The sequence below is a fragment of the Ursus arctos genome, unplaced genomic scaffold (assembly GCF_023065955.2).
Source record: "Ursus arctos isolate Adak ecotype North America unplaced genomic scaffold, UrsArc2.0 scaffold_24, whole genome shotgun sequence".
NCBI lineage: Eukaryota > Metazoa > Chordata > Mammalia > Carnivora > Ursidae > Ursus > Ursus arctos.
Genome location: NW_026622919.1, coordinates 15893207 through 15911330, shown reverse-complemented (window position 1 = coordinate 15911330; position 18124 = coordinate 15893207). Strand labels below are relative to the sequence as shown.

General features: G+C 37.4%; 2 protein-coding genes across 2 annotated transcripts in view; both read left to right on the top strand.

The window, feature by feature from the left end:
* The window catches only part of EFCAB13 (EF-hand calcium binding domain 13), a 174298-nt gene extending 164308 nt beyond the window's left edge, over window positions 1-9990 (top strand). The window contains exons 57-60 of the mRNA XM_044389151.3: window positions 4811-4915; window positions 6864-6917; window positions 8206-8310; window positions 8841-9990. Coding sequence (XP_044245086.2) covers window positions 4811-4915; window positions 6864-6917; window positions 8206-8310; window positions 8841-8902 — 326 coding nt within the window. The 3' untranslated portion in view covers window positions 8903-9990. The remainder of the gene's footprint in view (window positions 1-4810; window positions 4916-6863; window positions 6918-8205; window positions 8311-8840) is intronic.
* An 82-nt stretch (window positions 9991-10072) lies between these two features.
* EFCAB3 (EF-hand calcium binding domain 3) overlaps window positions 10073-18124 on the top strand; it is a 209054-nt gene continuing 201002 nt past the window's right edge. Inside the window, exons 1-6 of the mRNA XM_048212646.2 lie at window positions 10073-10252; window positions 11703-11756; window positions 12375-12479; window positions 13600-13653; window positions 14290-14394; window positions 18008-18061. Coding sequence (XP_048068603.2) covers window positions 10153-10252; window positions 11703-11756; window positions 12375-12479; window positions 13600-13653; window positions 14290-14394; window positions 18008-18061 — 472 coding nt within the window. The 5' untranslated portion in view covers window positions 10073-10152. The remainder of the gene's footprint in view (window positions 10253-11702; window positions 11757-12374; window positions 12480-13599; window positions 13654-14289; window positions 14395-18007; window positions 18062-18124) is intronic.

Below are 18124 nucleotides of genomic sequence, written 5' to 3'. Positions count from 1 at the left end.
AGTATGGTGGCTCCTCAAAAGCTTAAAAATAAAATTTCTATATGATTCAGCAGTTCCACTTCTAGATATATGTCTTAGTTCATTCAGGCTGCTTTAACAAACTGCCAGACTAGATGGCTTATAAACAACAGAAATTCATTTCTCACAGTTCTGGAGGCTGGAATCCAAGATCAAGGTGCCAGCATGGTCTGGTCAGGACCCCTTCCAAGTTGCAGACTTCTCATTGTATCCTCACAAGGGGAAGGGGCAAAGGGATCTCTCTGGGGCATCTTTTATAAAGACTAATTTCATTTATAAGGGCTCTGCCCTCATGACCTAATCACCTCCCAAAAGACCCACTTCTTAATACCATCACTTTAGGCAGTAGGTTTTCAACATATGAATTTTGGAAGGACACAAACATTCAGACTATTGTGTATATCCAGCACTATTCAAATAGCCAAGAGATGAAATCAATCCATGTGTTCACCAGCCTTAAAATGGATGGAGATTTTGCCACATTCTACAACATGGGTGGGCCTTGAAGACATTTTGCTAGTGAAACAAGCCAATCACAAAAAGACAAATATTGTCTGATTCCATTTATGTAAGATACCTAGAGTAGTTAAATTCATAGAGACAGAGGCTGGGTATAGGGGGGAATGGGGAGTATTGTTTAATGAGTAGGGACTTTTGATTTGGGAAGATAAAATTTCTGAGCATAGATAGTGGTGAAAGTTACAAACCAAGGTGAGTATACTTAGTTCCACTGAACTGTACACAGAAAAATGGTTAAAATGGTAAACATATGTTATTCATATTTTGCTATATGTATATAATAAAAGTAGCAGGAAAAGATACCTGGCTTTAACAGGGTAATAAGGGTATAGTATGAATAAGTACATGTCAGTAAGTTTGGTAACTTAGATGAGATGGTAAGCCACTCTGTCCTAATAGTAAGCAAAAAGCTGAACAAATTTAAAAATCAACAACTCTTCTTGGATCCACATGAGAAATGAGGTCACAGGGAAACTGTGGCACCCCGATTGGAGGGAAAGACATGCAAACCACAACTTCCTGAGCAGAAACCTCTCTGGGAACCAGCGGCAGGGCAGGAAAACCTAAACTGTAATTGATGAAATGCTAAAGGCTCAGTGCGGTCGAGTCTAAGAGTCAAAAACTCAAAGGATGGGTCATAGAGGAAGTGCCCACACCTTTTGTGGGTTTTACCACTAGGAGTTCAACCAGGTTCTCACAGTGAATATTGGAGAAGAATCTCCTCAAGAAGCTTCTGGCAGGGGGAGAGGAAAAGTAACCATTTTGAAATGTACCAGAGCATTCTGTTCTTCATAAAAAGGTTGCCCTAAGGAGAAACTATTTAACCATAGCCTAACCTGCTGAGGTTTTATCAGAGCCTAACTGACCTGGGGGAAGGGAAGCACCCAACTTCAGCACATTCTAGCCACAGCACATATGATGTTCACAGCCCAAGAGGCAAAGGCTCACGAAAAGATTGAGACTTAATCATAGGATTATAGTATGCTTCTCTTCCCCGTACACCTTACCACCAGATCACTAAAGGCCTGCTTATAGCAGTTATTTTTACCCAGTACGTTATGCCAAGCTATCAAGAAAAAATCACAAGCATTGTAAAAGGCAAAAAACACGATGGGAAGAGACAGCATGCATTAGAACCAGATTTAAATTTGGCAGGGATGTCGGCATTCGAAACAATTATGATTAATATGCTAAGGGCTCCCTAATGGATGAAGCAGATAGCAGGCAAGAACAGCAGGCACAATGTAAGTAGAGAGGTGAAAATCCTAACAAAGAAGCAAAAAGAAATGCTAGCGACAAAAACACTATGACAGAAATGAAGAATGCCTTTGATGGGCTTATTAGTAGATTGGACATAGATGAATACACTTGATTTAAGAAAAGGCCAAAGATTTTTTTCTGACTGACAGATTTCACATAGCATTATACTCTCTAACTCCATCCATGTCATTGCAAATGGCAAGATTTCATTCTTTTTTATGGCTGAATAACAACCTCCCCAAAGAAGATACACAGATGGCAATTAAACATATGAAAAGATACTCTACATCATATATCATTAGAGAAGTACAAATTAAACCTCAAAGAGATACCACTACACACTCATTAGAAAGGCCAAAATCTGTAAGAACAAGCCGAAGAACTAGTATTGAAGTGAACAAATATGGGATTTGACAAAAGAGATCTCTGTGGGGCCAATCACTTACAAAAAGTACTTCATTTCACACATAATCATGGAAGTCTAAGTTAAAACAACAGTAAAATACTAGTTCACAGATCTCAAGTTCACCAAAGTTGTAACAGTCAAGCCACACTAAGTTAATGGCAATGATATGGAGCAATGGAAATTCTTGTGCACTGCTAATATTAATAGTAGCACTTTCAAAAGCAACTGGATAAAATCTTAAGAAATTAAAAATGTATGTATTTCACTTCAGCTATTCCACTCCTGAATATATTACTCAGATTCTTACCCTTGTCAACAAAGAGACGTACACGAGAATGTATGTTGCAGTATATTTTGTAATGACAAAAAATTTGGATACAACCTAAATGTTATATATGGGAGAATAGATCAGTATATGATGACATAACATTGTAATTATGTTAATAGTATTTAGTATTTAAAATGTATGAAGTATTTAATGTGGAGAAAGGGGATCCCTCCGACATTGCTGGTGGGAATGCAAGTTGGTACAGCCACTTTGGAAAACAGTGTGGATGTCCCTTAAAAAGTTAAAAATTGAGCTACCCTATGATCCAGCCATTGCACTTCTGGGTATTTACCCCAAAGATACAGACGTAGTGAAGAGAAGGGCCATATGCACCCCAATGTTCATAGCAGCATTGTCCACAATAGCTAAATCGTGGAAGAAGCCGAGATGCCCTTCAACAGATGATTGGGTTGAGAAGATGTGGTCCATATATACAGTGGAATATTACTTAGCCATCAGAAAGAACGATTTCTCAACATTTGCTGCAACATGGGCGGGACTGGAGGAGATAATGCTAAGCGAAATAAGTCAACCAGAGAAAGATAATTATCATATGGTTTCACTCATTTATGGAACAAAAGAAGTAGGAAGATCAGTAGGAGAAGAAAGGGAAGAAGAAAAGGGGTAAACAGAAGGGGGAACAAACCATGAGAGACTGTGGACTCTGGGAAATAAACAGGGCTTCAGAGGGGAGGGGGGTGGGGGAATGGGATAGGCTGGTGATGGGTATTAAGGAGGGCACGTATTGCGTGGTGCACTGGGTGTTATATGCAAGTAATGAATTATGGAACTTTACATCAAAAACTAGGGATATACTGTATGGTGACTAACATAATAAAAAATATTATTAAAAAATAAAATGAAGTATTTAAATGTATTAAAAACGAATGTATTTAAAATGAATGTATTTAAAATGAATGACGGGCCGCCTGGGTGGCTCAGTTGGTTAAGCGTCCAACTCTTAGTTTCAGCTCAGGTCATGATCTCAGGGTCATGAGATCAAGCCCCACATCTGGCTCCATGCTGAGCATGGAACCTGCTTAAGATTCTCTCTCTCTCGGGGTGCCTGGGTGGCGCAGTCGTTGGGCACCTGCCTTCAGCTCAGGGCGTGATCTTGGCGTTATGGGATCGAGCCCCACATCAGGCTCCTCCGCTATGAGCCTGCTTCTTCCTCTCCCACTCCCTCTGCTTGTGTTCCCTCTTTCGCTGGCTGTCTCTGTCTCTGTTAAATAAATAAATAAAATCTTTAAAAAAAAAAAAAGATTCTCTCTCTCCTCTCCCTCTGCCCCTCCCCTACCCCTGCTCACATGCTCTCTTCAAAAATATAAATGAATGAATGAATGAATGAATGAATGAATGAATGAATAAAATGAATGAAAGCGTTCCATGTTTCAACACGAACAAATATAAAAAACAGGAATTCGATGAAAATGCATGTGGCAAAAGGAAACTCACATTGCGATATGATTTATATAAACTTTAAAGTTCTGCAAAACCATTTAATATATGCCGTTAAAACATGCATGAGAATTATAAACACTATAAGTCAGTAAGTCACCCTGGGAAAGGTGGGGAAAGAAGGGGGATGAGGAGGGACCTAGAAGACAGTTTTGTCGTATCTATTCTGTTTATTAATGAAGCTGGGTGAGATACATAGGTGTCAGTGATGTCATCATAAAAGTCTGTATCCCTGTAATATTTCATAATCTAACAAAAAATGAGAAGAATTATTAGACATTTTTTGGAAAATGTATTCAGAGGAAAGAACCATGTGAACTTTTTTAAGATTATATTTATTCATGAGAGACAGAGAGAGAATAGCAGAGTCAGAGGGAGAAGGAGGCTCCCTGTAGAGCAGGGAGCCCGATGCGGGTCTCCATCCTAGGACCCTGGGATCATGACCTGAGCCAAAGGCAGACGCTTAACCCACTGAGCCACCTAGGTGCCCCCCCGCCCCTGCAATGTGAACTTCTGTTTAGGAAACAAAAATAATACTTTCCTGCTGGCAGCATATGAATTTTATTTTCTCTATTTCTGTAAATAGTCTTGAAGTTACACCACAAGCTTTAAAAGCTAGTTATATAAATTGATTCCCAAAAAAAACCTCAGTGGAGGAAGTTCTAATTTCACCGTTATTACTGACAGTTTTTATACAACTGAATAGACATTCAACCTTATTCTTTAAGGTGTAGCCAATATCTGTAACACAGAGCAATTCGTAGCTTCTGTCACATTCTAAGGTTATTCAATTTTGCTTCTATTTTTTTCTTTCTCCCAAGGAGGGGTTGTTGATGTCGCTAAACTAGACACTGCTTTGCAAAACATGGGAATGAAACTCACAGGAATGGAAAGTGTTGATTTGATAAAGAACCTACCTGTTGATGGTGAGTAAGCATATTAAATTTTCGCACTGCTAATTATAACTTGAGGTGTGAGCCCAGTAAGAAGATATTTATTAAAAACTTAGAAAGGAGCTGAGAAAGAAAATAAAGCAATATTCTTTCTTGTTGTTTTATTAACAAGTATCATCAACCTTTTAAATTTTGGATCCAAAGAAATACTGAAAACACAGATAAGTCCTATTATTAGGAATATAAAAAGCGATAGAAAAACAAGCAATTAGGGACAAAATAGCATGAAAAACAGTTGGGAAGGAGATTAATGCAGAAAAAATAGGAAAATAAAAGAGAAAATATGGGATATTATTAACTTGAGAAACACATTCCATAGCCATATGATAGCACTCGTCACATTCTCAGAGTTAGGGGTCGTCAGACATTCAGGCTTTAATATATAGAATTTTGCCTTTTTTTGGAGCCATATCATATTCCACTCCCTATTTCAAATTCCATGATCTAAAGGCCATAGATTCTCAGGCATCTTCCTTGATGAATTAGAAACAAACTCTGAAATATAATTAAAGCTGAATTAGGACTGAAGTGCAGTGGATCAATGAAAATATGAAGCTAGAAAAAAGCCAATCACAAAAGACGACGTATTGTGTGATTCCATTTATATGAAATGTCCAGAATAAGTAGATCTGTATTACTACATATTAAGGTTTCCGTTTGGATTTCAGAAATTATCTCCTCATGTAATGTATTGACACTTAGTAGTCATTCCTGACATTTTCCCTGACACAGATTTTAGTGATTGCCTAGTATTAAGGTTGGGGCAATGGGCAGGAACTGCAAACTAACGGTATGAGGTTTCCTTTTTTTCTAATGAAGTTTCTTTTTGTGATGATGACAATGTTCTAAAATTAGATGTGGTGATAGTTGCAGAATTCAGTGCATATCCTAAAAATGTTCATCTTTGTACTTTAAATGAGTGAATTGTTTGGTATGTAAATTGTATCTCAGTAAATTGTTTAAAAATGAAAAATGGCCTGCTCTATACTTTTAGAGCCAGAAGAAAATAAAGAACAAGAATAACATGAATCTTCTATTTAAATATTTGTCATCTACAATTAGACAAAAAACAATATTTTATGCAAATGCAATATCTTAGTTGTTTTTTGTCTAATAAAGAAAAATCTGAGATCCTATAGTATTCCAAATTTCTGAGTTAATTCTATCTTTGTAATATGCTTTCATGTTAATGTCTTTAAATATTGATTTAAAAATACACAGAATCTCTACTTTTAAAATTATCTTAAGCTGATCACTGAAGTGATCTTTAATTTATTTTCACAGAATAAAGGAATAAGAAACTCTGTCAAAGGGGCGCCTGGGTGGCTCAGTCGTTAAGCGTTTGCCTTTGGCTCAGGGCGTGATCCCGGCGTTATGGGATCGAGCCCCACATCAGGCTCCTCCGCTATGAGCCTGCTTCTTCCTCTCCCACTCCCCCTGCTTGTGTTCCCTCTCTCACTGGCTGTCTCTATCTCTGTCAAATAAATAAATAAAATCTTAAAAAAAAAAAAAAAAGAAAGAAACTCTGTCAAAGAAAAGTCAAGAACTACTAAGTATTAGCTTATTACATAAGGAGATCAATTATAACAGCCAAATACAAACATTAATATGTAGCACAAACAAATTGTAAATCCTATTCTTTGTGCTTGATATAAACAGTAGAGGGTTTTCAAATACATAGGAGCCATGAAGCGACTCTATGGAAAATGGTGATTTAATTTTGTATCTCATCCTTAACTGCCAGAGGTTTAATTTCCTACAGCTGAATGATTTTAGTAATATTTTAGAATTTCTGGCCCATGGTAGGAATGAATATATGATAAAATATTAGAATATACTTACATTGTTTTATTGTTAAAGTTTCATATTGCTAATGAGTGTCAGTGTTATATCTGTTTGATTTACATGTGTTTCCTAACAGATAATGGTAAGGTGAAAATGAAAAAGTTAATAGATGCATCGAAAGCTTTTTCTGGTGAGTGGCAAGTTACTGTAAAATTGTACTGTTTTATTAAGAGAATGGGAGAAAAAAAAAAGAAAAGAAACATAGAGGCAAACCAGAAACAGACTCTTAACTATAGAGAACATACTGATGGTTATCCGAAGGGAGGTGGGCAGGGGGATGGATGAAATAGGTGATGGGAACCTAAGGAGCTCACTATTGTGATGAGCACCAGGTGTTGTATGGAACTGTTGAATCACTATATTGTACATCAGAGTCTAATATTACACTAACTAACTGACCGGAACTAAAATAAAAACATAAAAAAAATATATCATCTTAAAAATATCTTTTCAGGGGCACCTGGGTGGCGCAGTCGTTAAGCATCTGCCTTCGGCTCAGGGCGTGATCCCGGCGTTCTGGGATCGAGCCCCACGTCAGGCTCCTCTGCTAGGAGCCTGCTTCTTCCTCTCCCACTCCCCCTGCTTGTGTTCCCTCTCTCGCTGGCTGTCTCTCTCTGTCAAATAAATAAATAAAATCTTTAAAAAAAAAATATCTTTTCAACTTACCCAAACTGTTATATTTTGTCTTTATATTATGTTTCATCAAATACTTACTTTCAGAGTCCTACACTGTACTTATTTGCACAACTTAAAATTTTGAAATACAATTAAAATTCTGTACTTTGTTAAGAAATTTGGCAGATGTTTTCCGTAAGGCAGTAATATCATTTACCTCACCAATATTCAAATAACCTCATACTTTGACAGACATATATAAAGAGAAAAATCACATAATTTACACTCTCCCCACAATTCTAAATTCCCCTGCTGGAATCACAAATTTACATTATTTCCATTATCCTAATTTGTAGGCCAAACTTACCCTCTGCTTCATTAGATGCACACAATCCATTGCTGAGAGTATTCCTTTTTTTTTTTTTATTTTTAAGATTTTATTTATTTATTTGAGAAAGAGAGAAAGACAAACCATGAGTGGGGTGGGGGGGGCAGGGGGAAAGGGAGAAGCAGACTCCCCACTGAGCAGAGCTCAGATGAAGGGATTGATTCCAGATCCCTGGGATCATGACCTGAGCCAAAGGCAGATGCTTTACCAACTGAGCCACCCAGGCACCCAAGAAGTATTCCTTTGATGACTTTAAGGACCTGTGTTCTGTTTGTGGTTTCCCTGTAATTCTGAGTAGTTGGGTGTGTCTCATCTTACCCATTCACTACCGCCAAGATGAAGGTGGTCATTTCATCATTATTTGGAATCATTAGATTCCCAATCATCAAGCTCTGATGTTCCTGTCTTTTGAAAGGAAAAAAGATTGATGCCAACGATCTGCTAAAAGTTCTGGGAAGCATGGGGATCGAGCTCCCTGAGAAAGAATTTGTGAAGCTGAAACACACTGTGCCAATTGACGGTGAGCCATCTAAGTGCCAGGGTAGCCTTTCTGGGGTCATTGTAGACAGTTCTAGAATGTTGTCTCTTAAAAAGGATTTTTAAAAAAGGTGAGTTCACTGACATACAGATTCAATCTAGGAGTCACCAAACTCTTGCACTGAGAATTTTGCCATCAAAGCTGATGCAGATTGTTATAATGCTACCAGCTCCCACTCCTGAGAGGCCTAAAGGATGGGAAGGGAAAGGAAGGAAACTGAGGGGAGTGAGAGACTAGGGGGGAAAAAGGAACAGGGACACAGAGAAGTAGTGATGTTTTATTTCTACACAGTAGAGTTGCCATCATTCTTCTTGGTCGCTGAACACTATCTACATTTTTGTCACCAAGACCATGTTCTTTTTCCCAAAATAATTTTTATTTGATGGAAAGATGGAAGAGATTTCTCAGGGAAAAAACCTTTCCTACTGAAATTACCCAGTTGCCAATAACTCTGTGTCTGTCCATGTCCTTTTCCTTCAGATATAAACTGTGCTTTTTCTATTTTCTAATAGCTACTGGAAAGGTGTATCAGAACAGATTGTTGGATGGTGTGAAGTCTATAAAAGGTATTTAAGAACCATGATTAGCAGGAAGGTCTGCTAAATATCAACACAAATATCAACACAGACATCTTTACCAGCAGGTTTTGAAGCATGTCCACATTACTATGTTTAGATTTTGTATTTCATTACATTCACCACACAGTACTTTTATATAATCACCCATGTTATAGCATTGCAAGGAATCCATTCTCTCTTGAACGGATGTGAAATCTAATTTATACAACAAATAATATAGAGAGCATCATAGGCAGTTTTTCTGGGGATTTGCCCAACAACAACAACAGAAAGAATTTTGGAGTGCTCTTTAATATCATTTCATTGCACGAATCAAGTTATTTTCTATAAAACGTTCTTACCCAAAGAACAGTTAGCAACAACAGCAGTAACAACAAATGTGGAAAAGAAGTATGGTATTGTGGCCACGATACTTTTTTACTTCCTCTTCCTATCAGTCCTCAGAAAAAGATAGGAAGGGGAAGAAGGAAGGGAAAGAAGAAAGTTTACAGGTTTGTTGCTTCCTATTTGATGAGAAAACTCCTGCAGGTGGCTGGTCTGCCAGCCCAGATCCTTGGAATAATGACAGTCAGCAACATTCCTTGCAGAATTTTGTGGTGAATGTGTTGTTCGTGACACTCTTCCCTGTGAGAACAAATGAATCCACTTGTATAATCTTTTAATCTTTAATACACTTTCTGTGTATTGCAAGCACAGAACATTGATGATCTGAAACTTGAACTATCCCTCTCAGCTGATGCCTTGACTTTGTTTTGGGGACAGACATGCACAGTATTCTCTCTGTATTCCCCATGGGGATGATCTTACCATTGGTATTCTTTTGGTCCCTCTTTTAACAGGTGAGTATTACTTACTATTGCAAATAATACCTCTAAACACATAATACAACCCAACACCCAGTAATGCTTCAACCTCAAAATAATGTTTAACTAAGCTCAATACCCAGTGTGGGTCTCAAACTGATGACACTGAGATCAAGAGTCACGTAGTCTACTGACTGAGCCAGCCAAGCGCCCCCAGCATCAGAACATTTTTATCTAAGTTGTTCTTGATCTCATTATAGGTGATGTGCTGAGCTAACCTTATATGCATGTTCACTAATAGAAATAAGTTGTACATTTGTCTTTGTTTTCTATTAAACTAAATGCATGTGAGATAAAAAAAAATTTACGTATGTACCTTAATCTTTTGAAATCATGTACTAATTTTTCTCCATGATTCTTTCCTGTTTGTTTCTTAAGGAGGAATGTTTAAAGTCAATAACCTAGACAATGTTCTGGAAAACCTAGGAATCAAACTCACAGAAAAGGAACGTGAAGGTCTGACAGAATATTTAACACCTGATGGTGAGGACTGTAGATACTAATGACCCTTAGAGAGGAGTTTACATTTATGGGCTGGTGTCAGAAAATGCACATGAATTAGTGATATTGGGTATACCAAAAGAACGTAGAAGCATTTTGCAAAGATAGGGATAAACCAGTCCTAATTTAAGAACAGAGCATGGGTTATTTAGGGTAAACTAAACTTTTATTTAAAAACAAACCTAAAACGTGTCATGGTTAAACACAATAGAAGTTTAGTTCTCTTCTCCATGAAAGTCCAAGGTGAGAGTGTTCTTGGTTGATGGAGAGTGGCTCTTCTCCATTCAGTGACACAGGTTGCTTGCCTCTTGGATTCCGTCTTAGGGCCTTTTCATTGTTTTTATCTAATTAATGGAATGGAAAAGAGAGCGCGAAGGAGAGAGCTGTGGCATGCATCATTTCCATAAGCATTCTTTTGTGGGGAACTAGTCACATGGTCCATCTAAATGCAAGGGGGAGGTGGGTTGGGCAGTGGTAGGAACATACTATCTGGCTGGGCATCTACTTCCCTCTATAATTCTATATTATGAGAGGAAATAAGAGTTTTGGTAGATAGCCGTTTCTCTGTTTTGTTTTCATTAACAATTGCCTAAAATATATATGCACCGTGTGATTTGAGGCCAAGTAGCACTTTCCTAAAAAGCCTCACGTGTCTACAACTAAAGAAGATAACGGCAAACGAAATCCAATCAAAATAAATCAATAAAGGAGGACTGTTTCCCAGTCATCTGCACTGAAGTAAGAATATATATTTCCAGGTTGACATCCAAAAACCAGATTGCAGCAGATAGGTTTGCTTTGTCCCCAGCTGAGACTTGTTCATTCTTAGAGGAGCCTGGCACCAGCCACAATTTAGACAAGCCTTAAATTTCACAGTAGGGAAACTGGCTCATATCCAGATTATTCTGGTGTAATCTTAGGCTTCTTTCCTCCTCTTGCACACACTCAGCTTCTCTGTCACCTCCCATCTCAACTTCATGCTCTTTGAGTCCTAATCACTATTTACTATATTGTGATGCATTATCTTCTCATTATATTTTAAAACATTATTCAGAAACTTTACGAAGACCTAAGGAATGGGGATTATGGATTATGCAGTTACCCCTCCTCTTGAGTCTTTTGCTTCATAAGTTTGAGGCACTACGGGCCTTCCTTTTATCTTGCTTTGGGTAATGACAGTGTGTGACCAGTGCAGTTAGCAGGACAGAGCCCTAAGCCAAAAAGAGTGCCATGCTTGGGGTTTAATGCTCTGTTTTGGCTATCATTGAGAGTATCTTCATGATTTTATCTTTGAATTTGTGTTTCCTAATTGATATCCGATGGCAAACTAGAGCATGGCTGGGGCTTGGCACCCTGGCTCAGGCATCTATTTCTTAATTTAGCTCCTTTATCTTTTTATAGCATTGCCACGTCCTAATTATATTTCTTACAGCTAATGGGAAGATTGGTCTCAAAAAATTGGTGGAAGCAGTGGAAACTATTACAGGTTAGTTAGAAGTTTCTATAAATCTAATGTCTTAATTCTTTACACTGATTTATATTTTTATGTAGACCCATCATTTCTCCATTTCCTTCTTTATTCTACCCATTTTCTTCTATATTGATGAATACCTGCATTCAGTTGCCCAGAATTACACTTTAGAATATCTACCCTTTAGCACTAATTTTTCAGTGCAAAATTCTAGTAGCAAATTTCTTTGTTCTGAAATATTTGCCAAGAGTAGTCACTATTCTTGATTTTGACTGCCAAATTTAAATTAGCACAGCAAATGATAGAGCAAATTTTCACAAAGATAAAGTTCTCTTATCATTAAGAAATTAGGGGAGAAATAATATCCTTACAAAATAAATGGATCTTATGCCTACAGTGTCCTAATTTGCATTATATAAACTGCACCAGTATGTCTATTACTTTAGTAAGAGTAAGGAAGAAATTCTGTTCCTACCCCAATTAAAGGCAGTGGTGAACAGTTAGCATATTCGTGTGTGTGTGTGTGTGTTGGTCATTCAGCTATGGTAGCTGAAGCTGAAAAGACATCAACATGTTTTTGGAGGTGTTAGACCCTTCTCTATACTAATCTGTGCCCATTTTGTTATGTTGAAGGAGGAGAGGTTGATGTCAGTGATGTGGGAAATGTCCTGGAAAACATAGGAGTGAGTGTCACAGATAAGGAATGTGGAGAGCTAGTAAAAAATCTGCCAGTTAATGGTAAGCATTTAAAATGTTACTGTGGTCTTGAAGGAAGCATACATTTCTTATTTTGTGAGAACATCTATAAACTTTCTAATATAGCATAGAAAAACTACTTTCAACAATTACTTAGAATAAATGATTTCACTAATGTAACTATGTATCTATACATATATTGATAGATAATGTAAAGATATATTCTAGATTCTAGATTGTTAATGTGAGCTATCTGGGGGCTTGTGGCTGGACCGTAAACTGAGAAGGGAGAAGTAGAGAGGCATTTATACAAAAACGAAACCAAAGACTAGACTGGAAAAGTATAGCCATTATATTATGGTTCAGTTTATACATTTAAGTAAAATTATGTCTATAGTCCAATTAATTTTTCAAGAAAATGATCCAGTTTCACCTTAAAAGGATTCTATCAAATGGTAGAACATCGGTAACTGAGCAGAGTACGTAGGGGGATTCATTGTTTCTATTCTGCTTTTGTATATGGTTAAAAGTTTTCATAATAAACACATTTTAAGAGAAGATTTTTAAGAAGGAATCCTATCCATTACAGAGTTTTAGTTGGAAATCAGCTGCTGCTTTATTCACAACCTGCCGTCAAGGTTAAGAAATATCTTTTGTAGCCGTGATTCCATAGACAGGGGATTCTAAAAGGTATACCAGATCCTAACTAGATGAAAGAGTGGCAAAGGAATTTTTTTTTCAAAAGCATGAAAGCATGGGACACCTGGGTAGCCCAGTCGTTAAGCGTCTGCCTTCAGCTCAGGGCGTGATCCCGGAGTCCTCCTCCACTGGGAGCCTGCTTCTTCCTCTCCCACTACCCCTGCTTGTGTTCCCTCTCTCACTGGCTGTCTCTCTCTCTCTCTCTCTGTCAAATAAATAAATAAATAAAATCTTTAAAAAAAAGCCATGAAAGCGTTGCAGATTGCCAGCATTAACATGCTTAGGTGCCAACAATTGAATAGAGTGGATACATTGGTGGCCATTTCACTTTTTAAAATTTGAAAGTAATTTGGAAATTTTCTAGAGAAAAGTACAAATTCTCCTTACATTAACTTATGACTTGCTGCCTTGGCGAATCTCCACATCACTTACTTGTGTATGATTTGATTTATGTTTCCTGTAGCTAATGGGACAGTCTACAAGAATAGGTTGCTGGATGGTTTGAAGTCTCTTACTGGTAAGTGAGAAGTGTAGTCAAAAGCCAGATGAATCTAGGAGGCACATACATACTACTTCCTAGATACCCAGTTGTGAGTTTCACTAACCTGCTTAACTACTGATGTCATTCCTAGCTTCTGATATAGACCTGTGAGCAAATTATCTCCACTTTGGACTTTTAAATAATATTTTGCAGGAAAGGAACTAATATTTGTGTTAGAACAGTGAAATTAAAGGGAAAATATTTGGGGAATTTGGTGAGGAGTTGAGACAACTAATAAAGTAAACAAAAATGAGCCCACTTATGAGTGAGAAGATGAGACTGTTTTTTCCATTTCTTTCATTCAAGTCCATTTAAGTAATTTCAGTTCAAAAACTATATAGCATGCTAACTGACTACAACAGAATTCATTCTGGACAATGAGTTTAAGATTTCAGATTTTCTTCCCACAGAGGGAGATTTCTAAGAAGTAAACTCCCCAAAACCAAAATTTTAGGAAAATATCCCTTGCCGGCAAAAGGAAAATATTTCTGACAGAAAACACTCTTTACATTTCCACCTATACTTCAGTCCTGTGGGGCCCTGAGTTGTTTAAATATATACACTATATTTTTCTTTCATTTTGTTCTTTTTTGATCATTTTTCATTTCCAAGGAGGGATTGTTAATGTCAATAAACTCGATTCGGTTTTGAAAACCATGGGATGGAAACTCACGGAAGACGAAATTAAGGATCTCAAATGCAACCTGCCCGCTGATGGTGAGCACGTAAAAAAAATATTTTTAAGTTCTTTGGGAAAATCCTCCCATGGTGATTACATTCCCAGCCCATTGTTCTTTATGGATCCTGGCTATGGCATTGAGGAAATCCTACTTTTTTCATTATTTGTCTTCCCACATCTGAAGAAGGCACTGAAGAATAGCCCCTTCTCGTGGGCTTAGGCAACTTTTTTAGTCTCCTTACTGTTTGTTGAGAGCAGGAGACAGATTTTAAGTCATGAGCAGAGTATGTTTTAGTTTAGGTTTTATACTAAAATAGAGTGGACTTTTTATTTGATTGACTATGACTAGCTTTTTGTGGCAGCAGTTACATCTACAATTCTTTTTGAGACATGTTTCTCATTAGATTTAATTATAGATCCCTTGAGTTTTATTAGACTTCCTAGGAGAAAAGCACCTAAGTTGCTTATTCCTGAATTGTTTTTTCAAACTTAGAGGATTTACTAGCCACCGCATTAATCAAATCAGAGAGTCTAACAAAAGGAATGATGACCTCACTTTTCATTTTTTCTTTGCCAGAAGCCTTATTTTTAAATGCCCTTGGTCACTAAAAGAAATCCTCAGGGTTACCTCCTATTTGTCAAAGATGAGAAATAGTTCACTTTTGTTTACCATGCAGGACCCAGAATTTCTGGATTCTCTTTTCTTTCCAGCCAGTCAGTTGTTTCCTGAGCTCATTTCTTTTTTCTAGTAACTTCTCCATGGCAGCCAGTATCAACCAGATACTCCAGGAACACTGTATTTCCTCACCTTTTCTTTTAAAGCACAAGCATATTCAGTACATTATCTGCCCTCTCGGTGGTTGAAGTTGATAGACTCACCAACACCATTACAAGGCAGGAGTTCATTCCAGCCTCCAGGGACAATTTCCTCACCAACCACTCCCAGCTCAGAGCCAATGCCACATATTTTCAGTGTTCCTGCTATTGCTGCTGTTGTTGCTAAGATAGCACCACACTTGTGTTTCTAGTTTCTGTATCAGTTAGCTATGGTGGGTAGTAACAAACAACCCCCACATCTCTGTGGCTTATGGCAACAGGATTTTTTCATGTCACTCAAAATTGACATAGGTTGCTGCCCATAGGTTGGCTGTAACTCTGCTCTCCATTATGGGGCACAGGCTGAAGGAGCAGTCCAGTCTGGGTGATGTCACCTTTGTGACAAGGAAAAGAGAGATGATGGCACCATGTGGTAGCTCTGGAAGTTTCTGTTCAGAAGAGACACAAACATTCCATTAGGCAAAGCACCTTACGTGATATCATTAGGAACAGAAGTATGATCCTCCCACAAGGACAGCCTTGATAGAGAGGGGTAGAGAATATTTGAACAAACAATATACGTTCTCTTAAAACAAGATACCCTAAAATAAAGGGAAAAGCAATATATATCTTTTTAGCGCATTTTAAAATTGATTCCATAATTACAGAACATCTATTCAGTGAAATATATAGAGCCATCAAAGGAAGCAGCCAACTTTATATTTGTATACAAATATATGCATAGAATATCTCTAAAACAGATTAAAATGTCAGTGTTTGTTCCTTAGAGGGAAGAGAACTCTGATAGAAGATATGTTTATGAGGGAGATTTATTTTTCACTATATACCCATTGGTATATTTGAGCTATGTAATTTATGCTTATGTTACCTAGTAAAAGTAAATTAATTTAGAAACATATTACCTGAAAAGCATGAATCATAAGAGGAAAAATGGATAAGTTAAACCTCACCAAAATGAAAAGCTTCTGCTCTGTGAAAGCAGTGTGGAGATGGTGAAAGTCAACCCACAATGTGGGAGAAATATTTGCAAATACACATCTGACAAAGGAGTAGTAGCTCTGATATTCAAAGAACCCTCAGAACTCGGCAACGTAAAATACAACAGTCCAATTAGAAAATGTGGAAAATATGTGAAAATATATTTCCCTATACAGGATCTACCAGTTATGGAAAGATGTTTGACATCATTAGGCATCAAGAAAATGCAATTTAAAACTACAATGAGATATCACTGCATACCTATCCAAGTAGCTAAAATTAAAAATGGTGATACCACCAAATGTTGATGAGGATGCTAGAGAATCTGGGTCACTCACCCTTGCTGGTGGGAACATAAAGTGATGTAATCACTAGAGAAAAAAGTTCCAGCTTTTTAAAAAACTGAGCATAAAACTACCATAGGACCAGCAGTTACACCTTTGGGCATTGATCCCAGAGAAATCAAAATTTATGTTTGCACAATAATCTGTACATGAACATAAGGGCAAAAAACTGGAATCAGCCAGGTATCCTTCAACAGGTAGATGGCTTAACAAACTGTGGTGCATATCATGGAATACTATTCATCAGTAAAAATAAAGTAACTATTTGATTCATGCAACAACTTGGACGAATTTCCAGATAATTATGCAGAGCCAAAAAAGCCAAGCTCAGAGGTTACACACTGTAAGATTCCATTTACATAAGATTTTGAAATAATAAAAATAATAAAATTTTAGAAATGGAGGGCAGATAAGTGCTTGCCAGGATTTTGGGAGAGGGGAGTGGTGGAGGCAGAGGGTGGTGGGTGTGGTTAGCAAAGGGTCCTTGTGGTGCAATCAGGATCTTGACTGTGGCAGTGCATACATGAACCTTCACAGGTAACGAAATGGTATAGAATTTAACGCAGACACACACACAAATGAGTACAAGGAAAACTAAGGAAATCTAGGGGCGCCTGGGTGGTGCAGTCGTTAAGCATCTGCCTTCGGCTCAGGGCGTGATCCCAGCGTTATGGGATCGAGCCCCACATCAGGTTCCTCTGCTGGGAGCCTGCTTCTTCCTCTCCCACTCCGCCTGCTTGTCTCTCACTGGCTGTCTCTGTGTCAAATAAATAAATAAAATCTTTAAAAAAAAAAAAAAACTAAGGAAATCTAAATAATGGTGGATTCTATCAATGCCAGCATCCTGTTTTTGATATTTTACTATGGTTTTGTATATCTTATCATTAGGGGAAGCTGGGGGAAAAATGCACAAGGCATCGCTCTCTATTTTTTCTAACAACTGCATGAATCTACAATAATCAAATAAAAATTTCAAAAAAATATTAAATTGAAAATAAAAATCTATTAGTCTCTCAGTATGATAACCATACCCCCAACTGCTGATATAAAGGAATTATCTTCAAAGTGATTAATCCAAAAAGGAGGAACTAAGTCAGTCTGGGTTTATTAATCCCTCAGGGAATACTGAATGAGAACACTTAACCCGGGAAAATCATTGCTAAAACCTCAATGTCAACATTTTTGAATAGCATATACCAACTTGAAATCCTGTTGTAGGGGTCTGATATAAATAAGAAAGGTCTTCAAAGTCTTAAGTGTCTTTCAGATCTTATCCCTTGACTGTTGTAGGTTGATTTAAGAAGAATGAAATCACAGTTATAGTTTGAAGTTGTTATATTTTTCATATTTCACTTCTTTGCACTCATTCTCAGGAAGAGGGTAAAAGTAGAGAACATTCTTAGTACATCAGTGTTGCTGGAATATTTTTGTCTCATATTATTTCTACGTCTCACAGTCTGTTTCTGTTTATTATTTGCATTTCTTCTTACAGTGTATGGGAGAGTTGCAATGAAAAAGTTGTTTGATGGATTGAAAGCTTATACAGGTCAGTGGGAAGTTACATAAAACCAAGATCAGCAGGCTTTATGTTGTATTAAAGTTTTAAATA